Source organism: Hevea brasiliensis, chromosome 11 (genome assembly GCF_030052815.1).
Source record: "Hevea brasiliensis isolate MT/VB/25A 57/8 chromosome 11, ASM3005281v1, whole genome shotgun sequence".
Classification (NCBI taxonomy): domain Eukaryota; kingdom Viridiplantae; phylum Streptophyta; class Magnoliopsida; order Malpighiales; family Euphorbiaceae; genus Hevea; species Hevea brasiliensis.
The window spans coordinates 67,203,913-67,221,768 of NC_079503.1; the positions used below are offsets into that span (position 1 = coordinate 67,203,913).

The 17,856-nt window shown below is 34.8% G+C and overlaps 1 protein-coding gene across 3 annotated transcripts in view; it reads left to right on the forward strand.

Moving 5' to 3' along the window:
• The first annotated feature begins 3,674 nt into the window (after positions 1-3,674).
• LOC110663260 (vacuolar sorting protein 3) overlaps positions 3,675-17,856 on the forward strand; it is a 42,917-nt gene continuing 28,735 nt past the window's right edge. For all 3 annotated transcript variants that reach the window (XM_021822523.2, XM_058130095.1, XM_058130096.1), the window contains exons 1-9: positions 3,675-5,014; positions 7,053-7,328; positions 13,094-13,290; positions 13,377-13,518; positions 14,566-14,838; positions 14,919-14,991; positions 15,078-15,126; positions 15,612-15,900; positions 16,091-16,146. In XM_021822523.2, coding sequence (XP_021678215.2) covers positions 3,836-5,014; positions 7,053-7,328; positions 13,094-13,290; positions 13,377-13,518; positions 14,566-14,838; positions 14,919-14,991; positions 15,078-15,126; positions 15,612-15,900; positions 16,091-16,146 — 2,534 coding nt within the window. In that variant the 5' untranslated portion in view covers positions 3,675-3,835. The remainder of the gene's footprint in view (positions 5,015-7,052; positions 7,329-13,093; positions 13,291-13,376; positions 13,519-14,565; positions 14,839-14,918; positions 14,992-15,077; positions 15,127-15,611; positions 15,901-16,090; positions 16,147-17,856) is intronic.

Below are 17,856 nucleotides of genomic sequence, written 5' to 3' on the forward strand. Positions count from 1 at the left end.
TTATTTTTTTCTTATTTTTTAAATAATAAAATATTAAAAATAATAATTTTAACATTAAACAATTTTTTTACCATGTTTTTCAATTTCTTTTTTTTATTTTATTTTAATTAGAACTAATAAATAATTTTTAATATTTAAAATATGAAAAAGATAATATTTTATTAATAAAAATATTATTTTATTAGTTGTGGTCTTATTAGGCCTTATTAGAAAATATATGAGCTTATTTGATACAAAACTTAATTTTAAACTTATTTGACCATCTACTCAAAATAGAAAAGCTTATTTGGACTTTTTTCCAAACAATATCTTTTCTTTTCTCTTAATTTTTTTCTCTTTAATTTGCCAAATTTGATTTATGAGTTAGGTTAACTGGTGCTGTGCATGTGACTTTCTAGTACACTCTCATTGGGTGATGTGGCAGTTTGTTACTGGCTTGGTCCAAAGGCAGAGGCTAGGACCAGGATAAGTCATGTGTTTCCTGATTTCAAAACCTATCAATAATCGGAGTTGAAGCATGTCTTCTTCTTTTATGGCTTTCTCTACCAAGTCATAGTCCTCTATAAAATCCCTACCTGACAATCTCTTCACAATTCCATGGCTAAGCTCGATCTCTCTACTTGAATTATCTTTGAACCTCTCTCTAACATTGACCTCTTCTCCTACTCTGTCACTTCACTCCGATTTCTTGCCATCTTTTCAATTTCTGATTCTTAATCCCTAATCTACATTGGCACATTCTCTGGATTTGTTCTTCTATTCTCCACTAGCACTGGCGAAGATGCCACTGCTACTGTTACTGTTATTGCTATTGCACCCAAAGATGTGTAGTTTGCTCTCGATTTCAATGCTTCTAAAAGAAATATTTGCTTTATGAGAAGCATTTCTTTCGAGGATTCACCCACAAAAATACTGCTTGTGCTTCTTGAGATTGGGAAAGTTCTTATTCTTTGTGATGGTTACTCATTTTTTGTTGATACTCTTTTGTCTCGATCTATTAAGAAATTTAATTTTTTTAAGGAAGTTTGTGCAATTACGAGGAGGATTTTGTTATGGCATAAACATAACCTAGCATGGAAATAGGGAAAGGGAAGAAAAAGAAGGAGAGGAAGAGGAGGAAAGAGTGGAGATAGAAGAAGAGAGAAAGAAATAAAGTAGGAAGAAGAATTTTGTCATTCTATTCAATTGATGATTGTACATGTTCAGTATCAATGTATTTATACATCGTATGTGTAACTCATTCTTTATTACAACCAATTCAACTAACAGATCATCATATATGTTTATATCACAACATTACTCTCCCCATCAAGCTCATTCTTGTCCTCAAGAATGAAGTCTAGAAATCGCAATACCATAAAATCTTTATCCTCCTATGTAACATCATTAACATACAGATTACCAATGAACTAATACTAGCTTTACTGACCTGCCATGCTTTACAAGTCTTCACATAACTCTTTAGTAGCTAGTAGTCTTTTTTTTTTTTTTCCTTTGCTATAGTTCCGTATGTATGAGTGCCAGTGAGGAAATGCTGCAATCTTTTCCTTTGCCTTCTCCATATCTCAAATTCCAATTCTTAGATAATGATTGAAAATGTTGAATGCCATTTCAATACAAAACCCTCATAACTGCTCAAAGAACTATTTTCTTTTTCTTCCTCAATATTTTCCTTATTAATAAGAAAAAAATTTTGCTTCAAGCTTTGTATGCTGAAACTGACATTTTTACGAATATCTGGAAGGCATCCTTTCTCCATTGACTGAGAATCACAGCCACCATCAACTTGTTTCTTTTCCGTAGCACTTTCATGAACACAAAAAGACCTTAACACTATAGAATCACTCTCAATCATTTTGGTAGAATTGGAAGTCAAGAAAATATCCTTACCCTCTTGAGTTTCTAATGGCAAATTGTTTGTAGATTCAGTACTTTGCACCACATCAATTTGCTCAAGAGATTCTGAAACCTTTTCTTCAAAATCAAATTCTGGAATAGGCTCTAACAATTGTCCCGATTCTACTTCAATTTCCCTCAAGAAATCGAAAACTCCCATAAATTTTCCTCATCAGAATTTGTTCAGCTTCCAATTCTTAAAGAAAGGTTTTTAATTCTTCCACAAACCCACCATGTTTCATTAAGTCTTCTTGAATCATCCAAACCTTCAATAATTTCCTTCATAAGAATTAGAAAATTACATTTTAAAGAATGTAACTTCTCTCTAAGATTCTGAAATTTGGGATTTTCTGCCATAACTTTCTATAATTTTAGTGGTGATAAAAGCTAGGATTTGTGTTAAAGAAAAATGGAAAGAACGGATGAAATTTAATGAAAAGAAGGAATTGAAAATAGTGGGAAGATATCTGAATTCACAAGAATTCAGATTAGAGTGTTTGTAACCAAGAAATCATAGGAAAGGGGGGAAGATTTAGAAGAAAGAGGAAGGGATTCAGAGAGAAGGGGGCGAGGAAGAGGGAGAGAAGAAATTATGGAAGAAAAAGGAGAATTTTCCTTGATCAAATATGCTCTGGTACTAAATTGTTATGGCATAACCATAACCTAGCATGGAAACAGGGAAAGGGGAGAAGAAGAAGGAGAAGAAGAGGGAAAAGTGGAGATAGAAGAAGAGAAAAAGAAATGAAGTAGAAAGAAGAATTCTGTCATTCTATTCAATTCATGATTGTATGTGTTTAGTATCAATGTATTTATAATACATATGTGCCATTCATTCTCTGTTACAATCAATTCAACTAACAGCTCATCATATATGTCTACATCACAACAGATTCGAAGCAGTGAATTGTAGAGCAATAATTTAATGGGTATTCCTATACTTTTAGTTGTAGTCAAATAACTGCAAAATCAAGTTTTAATTTTAATAATTTTATTCGTTTTAATTAAAATTAAATAAATTCATTTTAATAAAATATAATTTTTAATAATAAAACATTATTTTTTTTTTATTTTTAAATAATAAAATATCAAAATAATAATTTTAATATTAAACAAATTTTTGTCATGCTTTTTAATTTTATTAAAATTTTATTTTAATTAGAACTAATAAATAATTTTTTATATTTAAAATTAAAAAAAAATATTTTATTATTAAATAATATTTTATTATGTTACACCATCGTTGGCTGATGTGGCGGCTTGTTTCTGGCTTGGTCCATAGGTGGAGATAGAGGTGAGCAGATTTCGGTTTAAACTGAAAAATTGAACTAAATCGAATTAATTCAGTTCAATCAGTTCGATTTTATATTATAAAAATTTCGATTATTTTACTTTAATTCGGTTTTGAAACGAAAAAATCGATTAAACCGAATCGAACTAAATAGTAATTTTATATATTCAAATCGAACTAAAATGAATTGAATCAATTTTTAAATTAATTTATTTTTATAAGAAATTTATGAATTATATTTAATTATATACATATAAATTATTTAATTTTATTAATTAATAATTATTAATTTTAAATTAAAGTCAAAATTAGATTAAATAATTTAAAAATCAAATCTAAATTAAAAAATTAATAAAAAAAATCAATCAATTTAAATTGAATTAAATTAAAATAAAATAATTAATTTAATTTTTTATTAATTTAATTCAATTTAATTTTTAAAATATGTAATTTAATTTACATAATTAAATTTTGTTCCGATCAATTTGATTAGAGACCGGAGCAAAGCCTGTGCCAGAATTTTCTGATTTCAAAACCTAACAGTAATCGGAGTTGAAGCATCCTAGTCTTCTTTCTTCTTCAATTTCATGGCTTTCTCAACCAAGTCATAATCCTCTGCAAATACCCACCTAACAATCTCTTCACAATTCGATGGCCAAGCCCGATCCCTCTGCTCGAACCGTCCTAGAACCTCTCTCTAACATTGACCTCTCCTCCTACTCTGTCACTTCACTCCGATCTCTTGCCGTCTCTTCAATTTCCGATGCACAATCCCTAATCTACATTGGCACCTTCTCTGGATCTCTTCTTCTACTCTCCATTAGCACTGGGGATGATGCCACCGCTACCGCTACTGCTACTGCTTCTGCACCCAAAGACGTGCAGTCTGCTCTCGATTTCGATGCTTCTAAAAGAAATGTTTCCTTTTTGAGAAGCGTTTCTTTCGGGGATTCACCCATAGAAACGCTGCATGTGCTTCCTGAGATTGGGAAGGTTCTTGTTCTCTGTGATGGTTACATGTTTTTGGTTGATGCTCTTTTGTCTCAGTCTGTTAAGAAATTGAGTTTTTCCAAGGGAGTTTGTGCAATTGCAAAGAGGATTCGAAGCAGTGAATTGGAGAGCACTAATTTATTGGGTATTTCTGGTAATAATTTGGAGTCTTCAAGTGCCAGTCAGCGGATTTTGCAGAAGTTGGGAGGTGGGATTAGAGCTAATGGAGTAAAAACTAAAGAACCTGTGCAACAGAGTGAAGGTAACAATGTTTTTGCTGTTGTAATTGGCAAAAGATTAATACTTGTAGAGCTTGTTTTCAGCAATAATAGGATAGGTAAGACTGACCGAGACATTGATAGTTCAAATGGGTCTTTTGTAATTTTGAAAGAGATACATTGTATTGATGGGGTGAAAACTATCGTGTGGCTTAATGATTCCATAATTGTGGGTACCGTCCATGGATATAGTTTGTTTTCCTGTGTTACGGGGCTGAGCGGTGTGATATTTTCATTACCAGATATATCTAGCCCACCGCAGCTTAAATTGTTATGGAAAGAGAGGAAGGTGTTAATGTTGGTAGACAATGTTGGAATTGTTGTTAATGAGCATGGCCAGCCAGTTGGAGGGAGCTTGGTTTTCCGTAGCAGTCCAGATTCAGTTGGGGAATTATCTCCTTATGTAGTGCTTGTTAGGAATGGGAAGATGGAGCTGTATAATAAGAGATCAGGTAGTTGTATTCAGACAGTTACTTTTGGTGGGGAAGGAGTTGGGCCATGTATTGTTGCCAATGAGGAAGTTGGGATTGGAAAACTTGTTGCTGTTGCTACACCCACCAAGGTATGCAATTGTTTTCTCTTAAATTGTAGTTTTTTTTTTCGCTCCTTACTATTATTCTGGGAGCCCTTTTTTGTCTCCTTCTCCTTCTTTCTTTATTTAATATTTTGAGTAGTAAATCTTAGTTCACCAACAGTTAGACTAATGTTTATAGCATGGTTTGGGGAGACGAAACCTCTTTTTAGGTGGTACAAATCTAGGAAGTAGTTTCTATAGTTAAAATGTTAAGCCCCCTATCCATCCTCTCATTACCTCTTGTTATTGCAGAATGAAATCATAAACATTATCTTGGCCAATTTTTGTAGGAGGAAGGCTGGATAAAAAGGGGAAAGGGAGTGGGAGGAAGGATATTTTATATCCCTTGTTTGTTTATGCAGGAAATTGAATAGAAAACTAATGGAAGTAAATAGAAAAAATTTTCAATTGAGGACTTGTTCTTTCTGCACCATCTAATCTATTTGGTAGGCCTAGTAACTATTTAGTCGTAGCCCTTAAGTAACTCAATTCCTAGTAGAGATATCTTCAAAGAAGAAAAAAAAAAAACTGTTGTATGTTTTTCCTCCAAGTTATATATGTTGACATGGTCTAAAATAAGTCAAACCATTGGCATTGAGACGTCGACACGTGTTAACACCTGCTGATTTGAATGGATGCATAAAATATCTGACTTGAGATCTCATTGAGTCACCCTATGAGGTTGAACATGACCCTTGAAAGGTCATAGGGATCGAGGTCCAATCAACACAACCCAAAGTCCCAAATGACAGAATGATAATCTGCGTCCTATTGAGATCAGTTTCAGAAGGACATTAACCTTTGATGCAGCATAAAGTTCATGGTAATTTTGCTAGAATCCTTCTTTATAGGAAGCATACACAAAAATGGATCATTATTTAACCTGTCAAACACTAGACTAGCTAGTCATGGTGGGGCTACTTTGGAAATTGAGATGCCTTCTCTGGTGGTTCAAGACATAGGCTATCTGTAACCTCATAATTTGCCTGCTCCAATCATTGTACCTTGTCTAATCACTAGACTGCCTAGCTAATATAATTGGAAGAAACAAAGACTCAAAGAAGGAGTCCATTGGGAGGTATCGAGATCATAATTCTCTTCATCCCATTTTGTTAATCCAGAGGCTAACTTAAGTATCGGAGGTTCACTGGCCAGGAACCCTCATCCCTGTTGTAGTCTTTCTCTGTTTTGCAGGTTTCACATGTCAACTCACCAGGATCTATTTATTTCAAACCGCATCATATGTATATCCTGCATAAAAACAAAAAGGAAACCATGCTCTATCAAATTGATAGGGAGATTTAAAATAAAAATTATTAAATGGTAACACAGATACTATAAGGGCTGATTCTCAATTCTAAGGGACAAGCTGTGCTTTATTCAAAAGCTGCCAAAGACAGCATGATGCTGTCTGGTGTTGTATGGAAGAGGGGCAAGTCAAAAATATATAAACTTGCTAGGTTTACAACTGAATTCTTGAGTTAATATAATTAAATCTGACCACAAGGAGGTTTACCAAAGGCCAAATTAATTACTTTTGATTATTTCTTCACTTTGGTCCTAATGTTGGGCATGATCATCTAAGTAATATGACCATATATATCTATTAGGGTTCTGACATTCTGTCATTAAAATCATTATGTGTTTGGTGTGAGTTATATTCCTTTAAACTTGGATGAGTTTAGCTTTAATGTTTAAACACTGTCTTATTGATGGATCCTTACAAATCAATACAATTATACCACTTAAAATTGGTTGTTGATTGTTTTGTTAAAATTATAATGTTTGGCCATGAGTTAAAGCCTGCTTAAATTCATGGGTTGATGGTATTCAATGAAACTATGTGGACCCTGGGTTATGACAATTTAATTGCCTTGGATTCTGAACTTAGTATTAAGGGATTTCCAGACATATTTGTTCTGGGTTTGTTGTCCTAGTTGCAAACTTATGACTTGCGTGCTTTTTTGTTCAGCCTTAGTTGATAAGAACTTTTACATTATTATGTTTCATCTTTGACTATTGCTAGGTTACCTGCTACTGCAAAGTATCTTCTGAAGAACAAATCAAGGATCTTTTGAGAAAGAAAAACTTCAAGGAAGCCATCTCCTTGGTGGAGGAGCTTGAGTATGAAGGTGAAATGTCCAACGAAATGCTATCCTTTGTTCATGCTCAAGTGGGTTTCCTCTTGCTTTTTGACTTGCATTTTGAGGAAGCGGTAAATCACTTTCTCCAGTCAGAGACAATGCAGCCATCTGAAGTATTTCCATTTATAATGCGAGATCCAAATCGCTGGTCATTGCTGGTATATCTTACTATAACCTTATAGGTGGTTTCTATAATTATTGTGTCATCCAGTGGTTCAGAGTATTCTTGGTGAAAACTGTTGCCTTAGTTTATGTCAATGTTATCAAACTTAAGCTTGCTATACATTACAAATTGAACAGTAAAATGGGAAGTGTAGATGAGTAAGAGCTTGCTAATTGTAAGGAAGTTTAGCTTGAAGCCTATTTATATGCTTTGCATTTCTGCTAATGTATTTTCTAGCACTTCCCTTGTTAGTATATGATTTCAGTTTGGCAGCTAGAGTTTTCTTATAATGGTCAGGTAGTGCAGTCCAGTTACCCAGTGCTGAATAGAGAGGGTTATTCAGGGGTTTCTATCTGGCTTTCTTTCTTTCTTTTCTTTTCTTTTTTTTTTTTACATTTATTTTCACTGCCTTTTCATGAAAATGTATTTTAGATGTCAAACTTTTGGATTGTCTCCTGGCTTTTTTCATCCTTGTTTACATGGGTAATTAAGGGAAAAATGAAAAATTGTTGATGGCTTATGGATCTACAAAATATGTTGTTTGATAAAGTAATTGGTAATAATGCCTTAACTGAATTTTGAGAGATGATCATTTGACCATTAATCCATTTTAAACAACAAAAGCTAAAGAAGTAATGGTTTATTATGAAAAAGAAAATGAAGAATTTTTGAATTGATTTAGTACCTGGTTATGCCAAATTGGAAGTGAAGTTCTTGATGTGTTTCTTTTGGATGCTTCGTGATGAAACATGTGTACTTTTACATGCAGACAATGTGTACTTTTACATATAGATTAATTAGTTAATGCGCCTAAGTAGGATGGCTAGCTGTTGTGAATGTGTTTGATTGACATAGATCAATAAATGGAGGAGAAAAAAGGCTCTTCTTTTGATCCGTGTATTTAGACTTGTATACTTGTGCATATGTTAATATGTTTACAGTCATAGTATTTGTAGAAAGAGATCATTCTCCTTAATTTCAATTAATCTGTACATGGGTATATATATACAATTGATTCCTATAATTGTGTTCTGCTAATTAGGAAGAAATCATAAATAAAAAATCCTAAATAGAAATACAGAATACAGAATATACAGAGAAATAATATAGTGATTGACTTTCCATAACACTCTCCCTTAAGTTGGAGCATAGATGTTAATCATGCCTAACTTGTTACAAATGTAGTCAATCCTAGCTCCATTCAGAGATTTTGTAAAAATATCTCCTAACTGCTCTCCAGTTTTAATGTGTCTTGTTGAGATGATTTGTTGTTAAATCTTTTCACGAACAAAGTGACAATCAATCTCAATATGTTTGGTCCGCTCATGAAACACCGGATTAGAAGCAATATGGAGAGCAGCTTGATTATCACACCACAATTTCGTAGGCAGGGAGTTCTTAAAACCTGTCTCATCTAGTAATTGAAGTATCCATATTACCTCATATACTGATTGTGCCATGGCTCTGTATTCAGATTCAGCACTAGATCGAGAAACTACACTCTGCTTCTTGCTTCTCCAAGACACCAAATTTCCTCCAACAAAAACGCAATATCCAGTAGTTGACCTCCTGTCAACCTTAGATCCAGCCCAGTCGGCATTTGAAAAATATTCAACATTCAAATGCTCATGATTACCATATAACAAATCTCTTCGTGGAGCGCCCTTCAAATAATACAAGATTTGTTCCAAGGCTTCCCAATGAGTAACAGTTGGGGAAGACATAAACTTACTTACCACACTAACGGCATAAGCAATATCAGGACGAGTGACTGTAAGGTAGTTCAATTTTCCTATCAATCTCCTGTATCTCTCTGGATCTTCAAACAACTCACTATCCCATGCTAACAATTGTAAATTTGGAGTCATTGCTGCAATACAAGGTTTAACACCTAATTTTCCTGTCTCTGTCAATAAATCGAGAACATATTTTCTTTGAGACAAGAAAATACCCTTCTTATTTTTCTTAACTTCAATACCCAAGAAATACTTTAACAATCCCAAGTCTTTGGTCTGAAACTGGGTTTGGAGGAAGGTTTTAAGAGATGAAATACCTGCAGAGTCACTCCTAGTGATGACAATGTCATCCACATAGACTACCAGGAGAATTAGACCAGCCTCAGATTGCCTATAAAATACTGAGTGATCACAGTTACTCTTTTGCATACTAAATTCTTGTACTGCTTTACTGAATCTCCCAAACCAGGCTCTAGGACTTTGTTTCAAGCCGTAAAGAGACTTCCGAAGCCTACAAACTTTACCCAACTCCCCCTGAGCAAAAAACTCAAGTGGTTGCTCAATATACACCTCCTCCTGAAGATTACCATGAAGGAAAGCATTCTTGATATCCAATTGGTGCAGGGGCCAATTATATGTAGCTGCTAAAGAGATAAACAAGCGAACAGAAGTAAGTTTAGCTACAGGAGAAAAAGCGTCAGAGTAATCAATCCCATATGTCTGAGCATATTCTTTTACTATAAGGCATGCTTTTAACCTAGTCACAGAACCATCAGGATTTACCTTTACTGTAAATACCCATTTGCAACCAATAGCTTTCTTACTAGTGGGCAAAGGTAACAGTTCCCATGTACCATTAGCATCTAAAGCCTCCATTTCCTCTTTCATGGCAGTACACCAGCTAGGATGAGACAGTGCCTCACCAACAGTATTAGGGATAGGAACAGAATTTAAAGAAGTAATAAAACACCGAGAATAAGAAGACAATTAATTATAAGAAACAAAAGAAGAGATATGGTAAGTACATGAACGTTTACCTTTACGAAAAGCATTGGGTAAGTCTAGATCAGAATCATGATCAGTATGAGATACAGGATCTCCTAACGAAGTAGCTGGTGGAGGATCTAAGTCTGGAATCTCTAATCTTCTGGAATAAACATGAACAACGGGAGGTCGAGTAGGTCTATAGATAGAAGGAATAGGCTGTAGGAGAGGACTAGACATTGATTGGACAGTATATATTAAGAGATCATCCTCCTCCCCCTGACTCTCATACATAGATAATTGAGGAAAAAATAGAGTGGACTCAAAAAATGTAACATCTGCAGAAACAAGATAACGATTAAGAGTAGGAGAGAAATAGCGGTACCCTTTTTGCAGCCGGGAGTACCCAAGGAAGACACATTTGAGAGACTTTAGTTCCAATTTAGTAACCTGTGGATGAACATCACGCACAAAACAGGTACAACAAAAAATACGGGGTTCAACAGGGAACAAAGATTTTGTAGGAAACAAAGCAGTATAAGGAATATCCCTATTAAGGACAGAAGACGGCATACGATTGATAAAAAAACATGCCGTAGAAACTGCATCCGCCAAAAAGTGTTTAGGAACTTTCATCTGAAAAAGAAGAGCACGAGTTACCTCAAGAAGATGCCTATTTTTTTTTTCCGGCTACGCCATTTTGGGATGGAGTATTCACACAGGAAGACTGATGAAGAATGCCATTTTGTGTCATATAAGACTGAAATTGTGCTGAAAAGTATTCTTTAGCATTTTCACTTCTTAATATGCACGCAGAAATATTAAATTGAGTTTTAATTTCATTACAAAAGGCATAAAAGATAGAAAACAACTCAGAATGATTCTTCATTAAATATAATCAGGTAACACGAGAGTAATCATCAACAAAAGTAACAAAATAACGAAATCCAGTCTTAGAAGTAACAGAACAAGGATCCCAAACATCAGAATGAACTAACTCAAAAGGGGATGAAGCCTGTTTATTGACTCTAGACACAGAAGGCAAACGATGATGTTTTGCAAACTGGCACGACTCACATTTTAGTACTGATAAAGACTGAAAGTGAGTGCACAGCTTCTTCATGGTAGACAAAGAAGGATGGCCCAATCTACAATGAGCTTCAAGAGGTGTTAAGGTACTGGAGCAAATAAGCGACCGCGGTACATAATTTTTAAGAATATAGAGACCACCTGACTCACGTCCTCTATCAATAATCTGCTTCGTCGTAAGATCCTGAAACAAACACTGGTCAGGAAAAAAGGAAACAGAACAATTTAAGGTACGAGTGAGTTTACTAACAGAAAGTAGATTAAAGAGAATTTTGGTAAACATAAAACAGATGACAAAGAAATTGACGAAGTCAGGTTCGCAGTTCCAGAACTCATGACACAAGAAGTAGAACCATAAGCTAAAGTAACAGTAAAGGAAGTGAGATTAGACTGAAAAATAGATAGAAGACTAGAATTACCTGTCATGTGATCTGTCGCACCAGAATTAATAACCCATTTGGATGAGGAAGACACAAGGCATGTAGTGGATTTACCTGACTCGTGATCGCGATGTGAGGAACCGTAGGCTTTAGAGATGCTTGATACTGGGAAAACTGTGCAAAATCCTCTACAGATACCAAAATAGTTTTTTCAGAGAAAGATACTGTAGAATCCTCTGCTGCTATATTTGCCATCTGTGATCGCTAATTTTTCCTCTGAAGTTGCGGACAATTATATTTTATATAGCCAGACTTATGGCAATAATAACAAATGACTCCTCTTGAGTCTTGATTAAAACTAGCCTCTCCATTACGCTGATTACTTTTGTTGCCTGTAATTCCTCCTCTGCTTCTTCTTCTATTACCATGTTGTCCATTTGGATTACGTCTAATAAGAGCACTACTGGCAAGCTGTGAAGATTGGGTACTCTCTGTACGAAGGACCCGTGTGAACGTTTAATGCAAAGAAGAAATCTCAGAACTGAAGAGGATATGAGATTTAGCAGTCTCATACTCCGAAGGAAGGCCTGCAAGAAAACTCATAGCAACCAATTGCTCCCGTTGGGCCTGCTGAATTTTCACATCAGGACTAAAAGGCAACAATACATTAAGCTCCTCATATGCCCGTTTAAAATTCCATAAAATAAGCCGTGAGAGACTTATCCTCTTTCTCAGCACGGTAGAATGCTTTACAAACATCATAAATACGGGAGATATTCTCTTTTCCAGAATACAAAAAATCTAAGTAATCCATCAATTCCTTAACAAATTCACAGTGATTAATTAAACTAATTACCTCACTGTGAATCGAGTTCCGAAGCTGCAAAAACAATCGAGCATCCTCCCTTAGCCAAGTTTGTCGTGTATCATCCGTAGGTGGATCTTTAGTAAGGTGATCATCCTTATCAATGCTACGCAAATAGACCATAACAGTCTTTCTCCACTCTAGGTAACTCGAACCATTAAGTTTGTGTTCCGTTATCGTAGTCATCACCGGAATCACATCAGAAATAGCATTCTTTTTGTCTGCCATTTGTTGAGACAAAGAAAACTAACCGAAACGTTAATTCAAAGTGTTTACAGCAGCAAAATAACCCAAAATCACAAATCAAGAAAATACCGAAATAGGATCTGAGAGCCAAACCTCAGAAATCCTTTAATGGTGTACTGGATCAGGCAACAGCACACAGTGGTGGAATGAGGGGGTTGAGGCGACGCCGACGATGTTTATCGGAGTCGAAACGGCCGGTTGGCGGCCAAGGTCTCTCCTGAGCTGGGTGGTGAGAACAAATAGTCACCCTAGATAGTTGACCTGCTCTGATACCATGTAGAAAGAGAATATTCTCCTTAATTTCAATTAATCTGTACATGGGTATGTATATACAATTGATTCCTATAATTGTGTTCTATTAATTAGGAAGAAATCCTAAATAGGAATGCAGAATACAGAATATACAGAGAAATAATATAGTGATTGACTTTCCATAATAGTATTGAACTTCCCTTTTCAGGTTCCTAGGAGCCGGTATTGGGGCTTGCATCCCCCCCCTGCACCTCTTGAAGATGTTGTAGATGATGGATTGATGGCTATCCAAAGAGCTATTTTCCTTAGGAAAGCAGGTGTAGATACAGCAGTAGATGATGATTTTATATTGAATCCACCTACTAGATCTAATTTACTTGAGTCAGCAATCAAGAACATTATCAGGTGTTTACGATTTTGACAGGATTTTCACATCTTATGTTTGTTGAATTTTGTTAGCCTGTAACTAATATTGCTTCTGTTTACTACAGATATCTGGAAGTTTCTCGTGAGAAAGAGTTGACTTTGTCTGTGCAGGAAGGAGTTGACACACTTTTAATGTATCTTTATAGAGCTTTAAATCGGGTTGATGATATGGAGCGGCTTGCTTCTTCAGAAAACAGTTGTATTGTGGTATACCCAATTTCCTTCTTGCTTGAGATAATAATAAATTGTTTCCATTGTTATCTTTAAAGATGGATTAGTTACTATCATATAAAAGTGATTGCTACATAGAGGTCAAATTTTCCTCAATCATTTCCCATGAATTAGCAGAAGCTTATATCATAATAAATTGAAATAACTTGAAAATCCTGGATTTTTTAGCAATGAATAACAAGATTATCCATTGTTCTTGCGTTTTTCCCCAGTGCTTATCACAGTAGTACTAGTCCGAAGAATGTAGGTTAGCCTTCCCCATTTTAAAAGCAGTGCTTGGCTTTTGGAGGTCAGTGGTGTTGGGGGGCAAGATATCTTAATTATGGCTTTCAGAGAAATATTGGTTATCCATTCTGATTGATGCTATTAGCTTGTTTGGAAATCATGGAAAATGATGGGAGAGAATTTCTGATGATTTTCTTTTTCTTGGTGGAAGAGAAAATAAATGAGAATCTTACCCTGGGGGCCATAATTTTTCCCCAAATTGTAATTTTAGTTTTTTTAGTATTGTTTCTACTTATTTTCTATGTTCACATTTTCTCTGCATCGAATAATAGAAGAGAAAAGCAAAAAATTTTCCCTCAATTTTCCATCCCTTCATTTTTCTCTCCTTCCTTTCTTTTATCCTCTATTTTTCTCCTTGTTTTACTCTTGATTTCATCTACTATTATCTTTTAAGTAATTCCTTCCTCTTCAAAAGAAAAATGCAAACCAATGGAAATTCCTTGTGCATCTTTGAGAAACAAGAATAAGGCATTTTAAATGAGGTCAGTTGAAATTCTTCTTTTAGAACAATTATATATAACTCAAAAGGAGGCATTACTGGCATCTACAGTTAGCCATCCAAGTTATTTTGGTCTGACATACTGCATTGAAAATTGTGTGTCAATGTCAAGTTAGCTTATAGGCCTCAAGTCAATGGTAGAATGTGGAATCTTAGTATTCCAATGCATTTCAAAACAGAGTGGCTGTTGTCAGGAGCTTGCTTGAAGGATGACTGTACAACTTCCATGGGCGGTGCAGGAGGAGTTAGAAACTCTATTAGATGACTCTGGGCATTTACGGACTCTTGCCTTCTTATATGCAAGTAAAGGGATGAGCTCAAAGGCTCTTGCCATATGGCGCATTCTGGCAAGAAATTATTCTTCTGGTCTATGGGAAGACCCTGTTGTGGAGACTGACTTGCAGGATGGCAGTAAAAATATTGTTTCTGGTAGAGAGATTGCTGCAATTGAGGCATCAAAAATTCTAGAGGAGTTGTCTGATCAAGAATTGGTTTTGCAGCATCTTGGATGGGTATGTGGTTTTTGAGCCTAGTGATTTCTTCAGAGTTTGTTTTGGAAGCTAATCACTAATTCTCTGGTGACTTCTATTAGATTGCAGATATTAATCCAGTTCTAGCAGTTGAAGTTTTGACTTCTAAGAAAAGAGTGAAGCAGCTATTGTCAGGTTGGCCTTGGTTTTAGAGAATTTTGAATTTGTTTCTTTGAAAGAAAAAACTGTGCCTCTATTTTGATTTTATCCTTTCTTTCCAGATGAAGTGATTGCTGCCATCGATCCAAAAAAGGTTGAAATCCTTCAAAGGTACATTCAGAACATATTGAATATATTGCACCTTTGTGGCTATACTATTATTTGAAATTTTTTTAGGCCTTACGAGCAACAGGCAAAGTCTTTGGTTATTAATTTCTTCCCTTACAAACCTTTTAGTTGAGTCATAGACTCATGTTTTATGAATTTTCTTTTTCATATTTATTTGCCCAGTTTTCATCATACTTGTATTCCTCTTAATGATTTATAATATCTGATCAGCCCAATCACAGGCCTTTGGAAGATAGTCCTGCATCCTGATAAGAGGAAGTAGCTATTGGGTTATTCTCCCAACTAAGTCCCTATATATTTAATTTTCAATTTCAAATTGCAAAACATTGTCTCATCATTACTGTTTGTCAGAATCTGTTGCTATAATGTTTTCCTTATGGTTTTTCTAGCTTTATCCTTTATCACCAAGTACTTTTGTTTTTGGACCTACATGGCAAGTACATCACATCAGGTTCTGTATTATGCAGGTATCTCCAGTGGCTGATTGAAGATCAGGACTCTATTGACACCCAATTCCACACATTATATGCTCTCTCACTTGCAAAGTCAGCAATAGAAGCTTTCGAAGTGGAAAGTATCTCCAAAAACCCTGATGATGAAAGGTTAGAGGGGGCAAAATTTTCTGATTTCGGTATGAAGTCGATCTTTCAGAGTCCTGTACGTGAAAGGTTGCAGATATTTTTACTATCATCAGACTTATATGATCCAGAAGAGGTCCTTGACTTGATTGAAGGATCAGAGTTATGGCTCGAAAAGGTTTGTTGGAGCTTCTTTCTTGTGTGGTCTTTGATCTTGTTTGATTACTATGGTACTTTGTGAAATCCTGGTGTTTGTGTCCTTTGTGTCCGTATTCTTAGGGAAATCATGGATGACCTATGCTTTTGGATTGCAAAATGTTCAGTTTTGCTTCTTGTTTACTCACTGAAGATTTGTTTTTATTTGACAGGCTATTCTATACAGAAAGTTAGGGCAAGAGACATTGGTGCTTCAAATTTTGGCCCTGTAAGCTTCAAATCTTTTTAGGAATATTGATGGCAGTAACCTGCGACCAACTTATTCAGACGTCACTTTATGTTGGGTTAATTTCATTTATAGTTATTGAACTGGTCAACTGTGCTGGAACAAGAAAAATTCTTTTAGGGGAGGCCAATGAAAGTATTATATTGAGTGAACAAACGAAAAATTTGGGGGGCCAATGAAACAAAATAATTCTTTATAATATGAAGTATAAATATGATAAGGAAAATAAAAAGATACTAAACATACTTAAAGAATGCATAAAAATCAACTTCTGTAAAGATAATATGAACGTAAAAATAAATATTCATATCTGTTTATGTTTTAAATATGACCACTGCTGTATAATTCAATAGAAATGATCTATTAGCTTGTCAACCCCCAAATTTTAAGCAATAATATGCAGTCAAATGATCTCTAAAAAAGCATCTTCTATCCTATATATTTTTAAAATTTTTAAGGTATATATATTTTTTAATTTTTTAATTGTTTTTATGTAACTACAATGACCATTTATATGAAAAGTGAAACTGAAATTTTAATCAGTTAAATTTTATTGACATTTCACTCGTATATAATAAAAAATAAATAATTTTATATTTTAAACTTTTTATAAGAATGTTAATGTTGAGTGAACAAATGAAAAATTTGGAGAGGACAATGAATATTTTATTGGGACCCATGAAAAATAAAATTTCAACTTCCTTGTTTATATATGTGAAATTTCTAAGGGGTCTTTTCCCCCAGTGGCTATGGCCCTGCTGGTCAATAAGTGTTATGTGTCACTAAATGTCTCTACTTTTCTTAAAACTCATTGGGTCCAAAGTTTGGCCAAATTCAAATCAAAAGTTTGCATGACAATTATATTGGCCTTCCTAATCTATTTTGTATGCTTATTAGGCTTCCCAAGACATTTTTCTCTCTTTTTTTTCTCTCCATCGCATTTACTCTCTTTGCTTTCTTTCCCACACAAGTTTTACTTTTTTATTTCATAATTTTGCTTACGGAAAGAAGAGAGAGAGAGAGAGAGAGAGAGAGAGAGAGAGAGAGATGGATGAGATGGTAGGAAGAAGAAAAAATTATCGAGTGGCCCACAAAGCATACAAAATATAAAAGTCCAATGTGGTGGTTTTATTCGAACTGAACATGGTCATAATTTGTTTTCAATATTTTATTGTACAAAAATCAAGGTTTAGTGATTTTTTTAAGAGACATTGAAATTTAATGCGTTTAAGGGGATTTAGTGACAACGGTAATATTATGAGTGAAATTAAACCCTTTAATTGATAGGATATGATGAGAGAATTTTCTCAGTATGTTTGAAATATATATATATTTTGTTTTCTAGTAAGATTGCCCAAAAATAATTACTTTAAATATCTCGGCTCAATCCTTCAAGTAGATGGGGGATGTGAGGAGGATGTTAGTCATAGGATTAAAGTCGGATGGTTGAAGTGGAGACGTGCCACGAGAGTTTCATGCGATCGCAAGATTCCTAATAGGTTGAAAGGAAAATTTTACCATACAGCCATACGACCGGCCATGTTATATGGTAGTGAGTGTTGGGCAATGAAAGAGCCGTATGTGTCTAAGATGAGAGTTGCAAAGATGAGAATGTTAAGGTGGATGAGTGACCATACTAGACTAGATAAAGTCCGTAATAAGAGTATTATAGAAAAGGTAGGCGCGGCACCA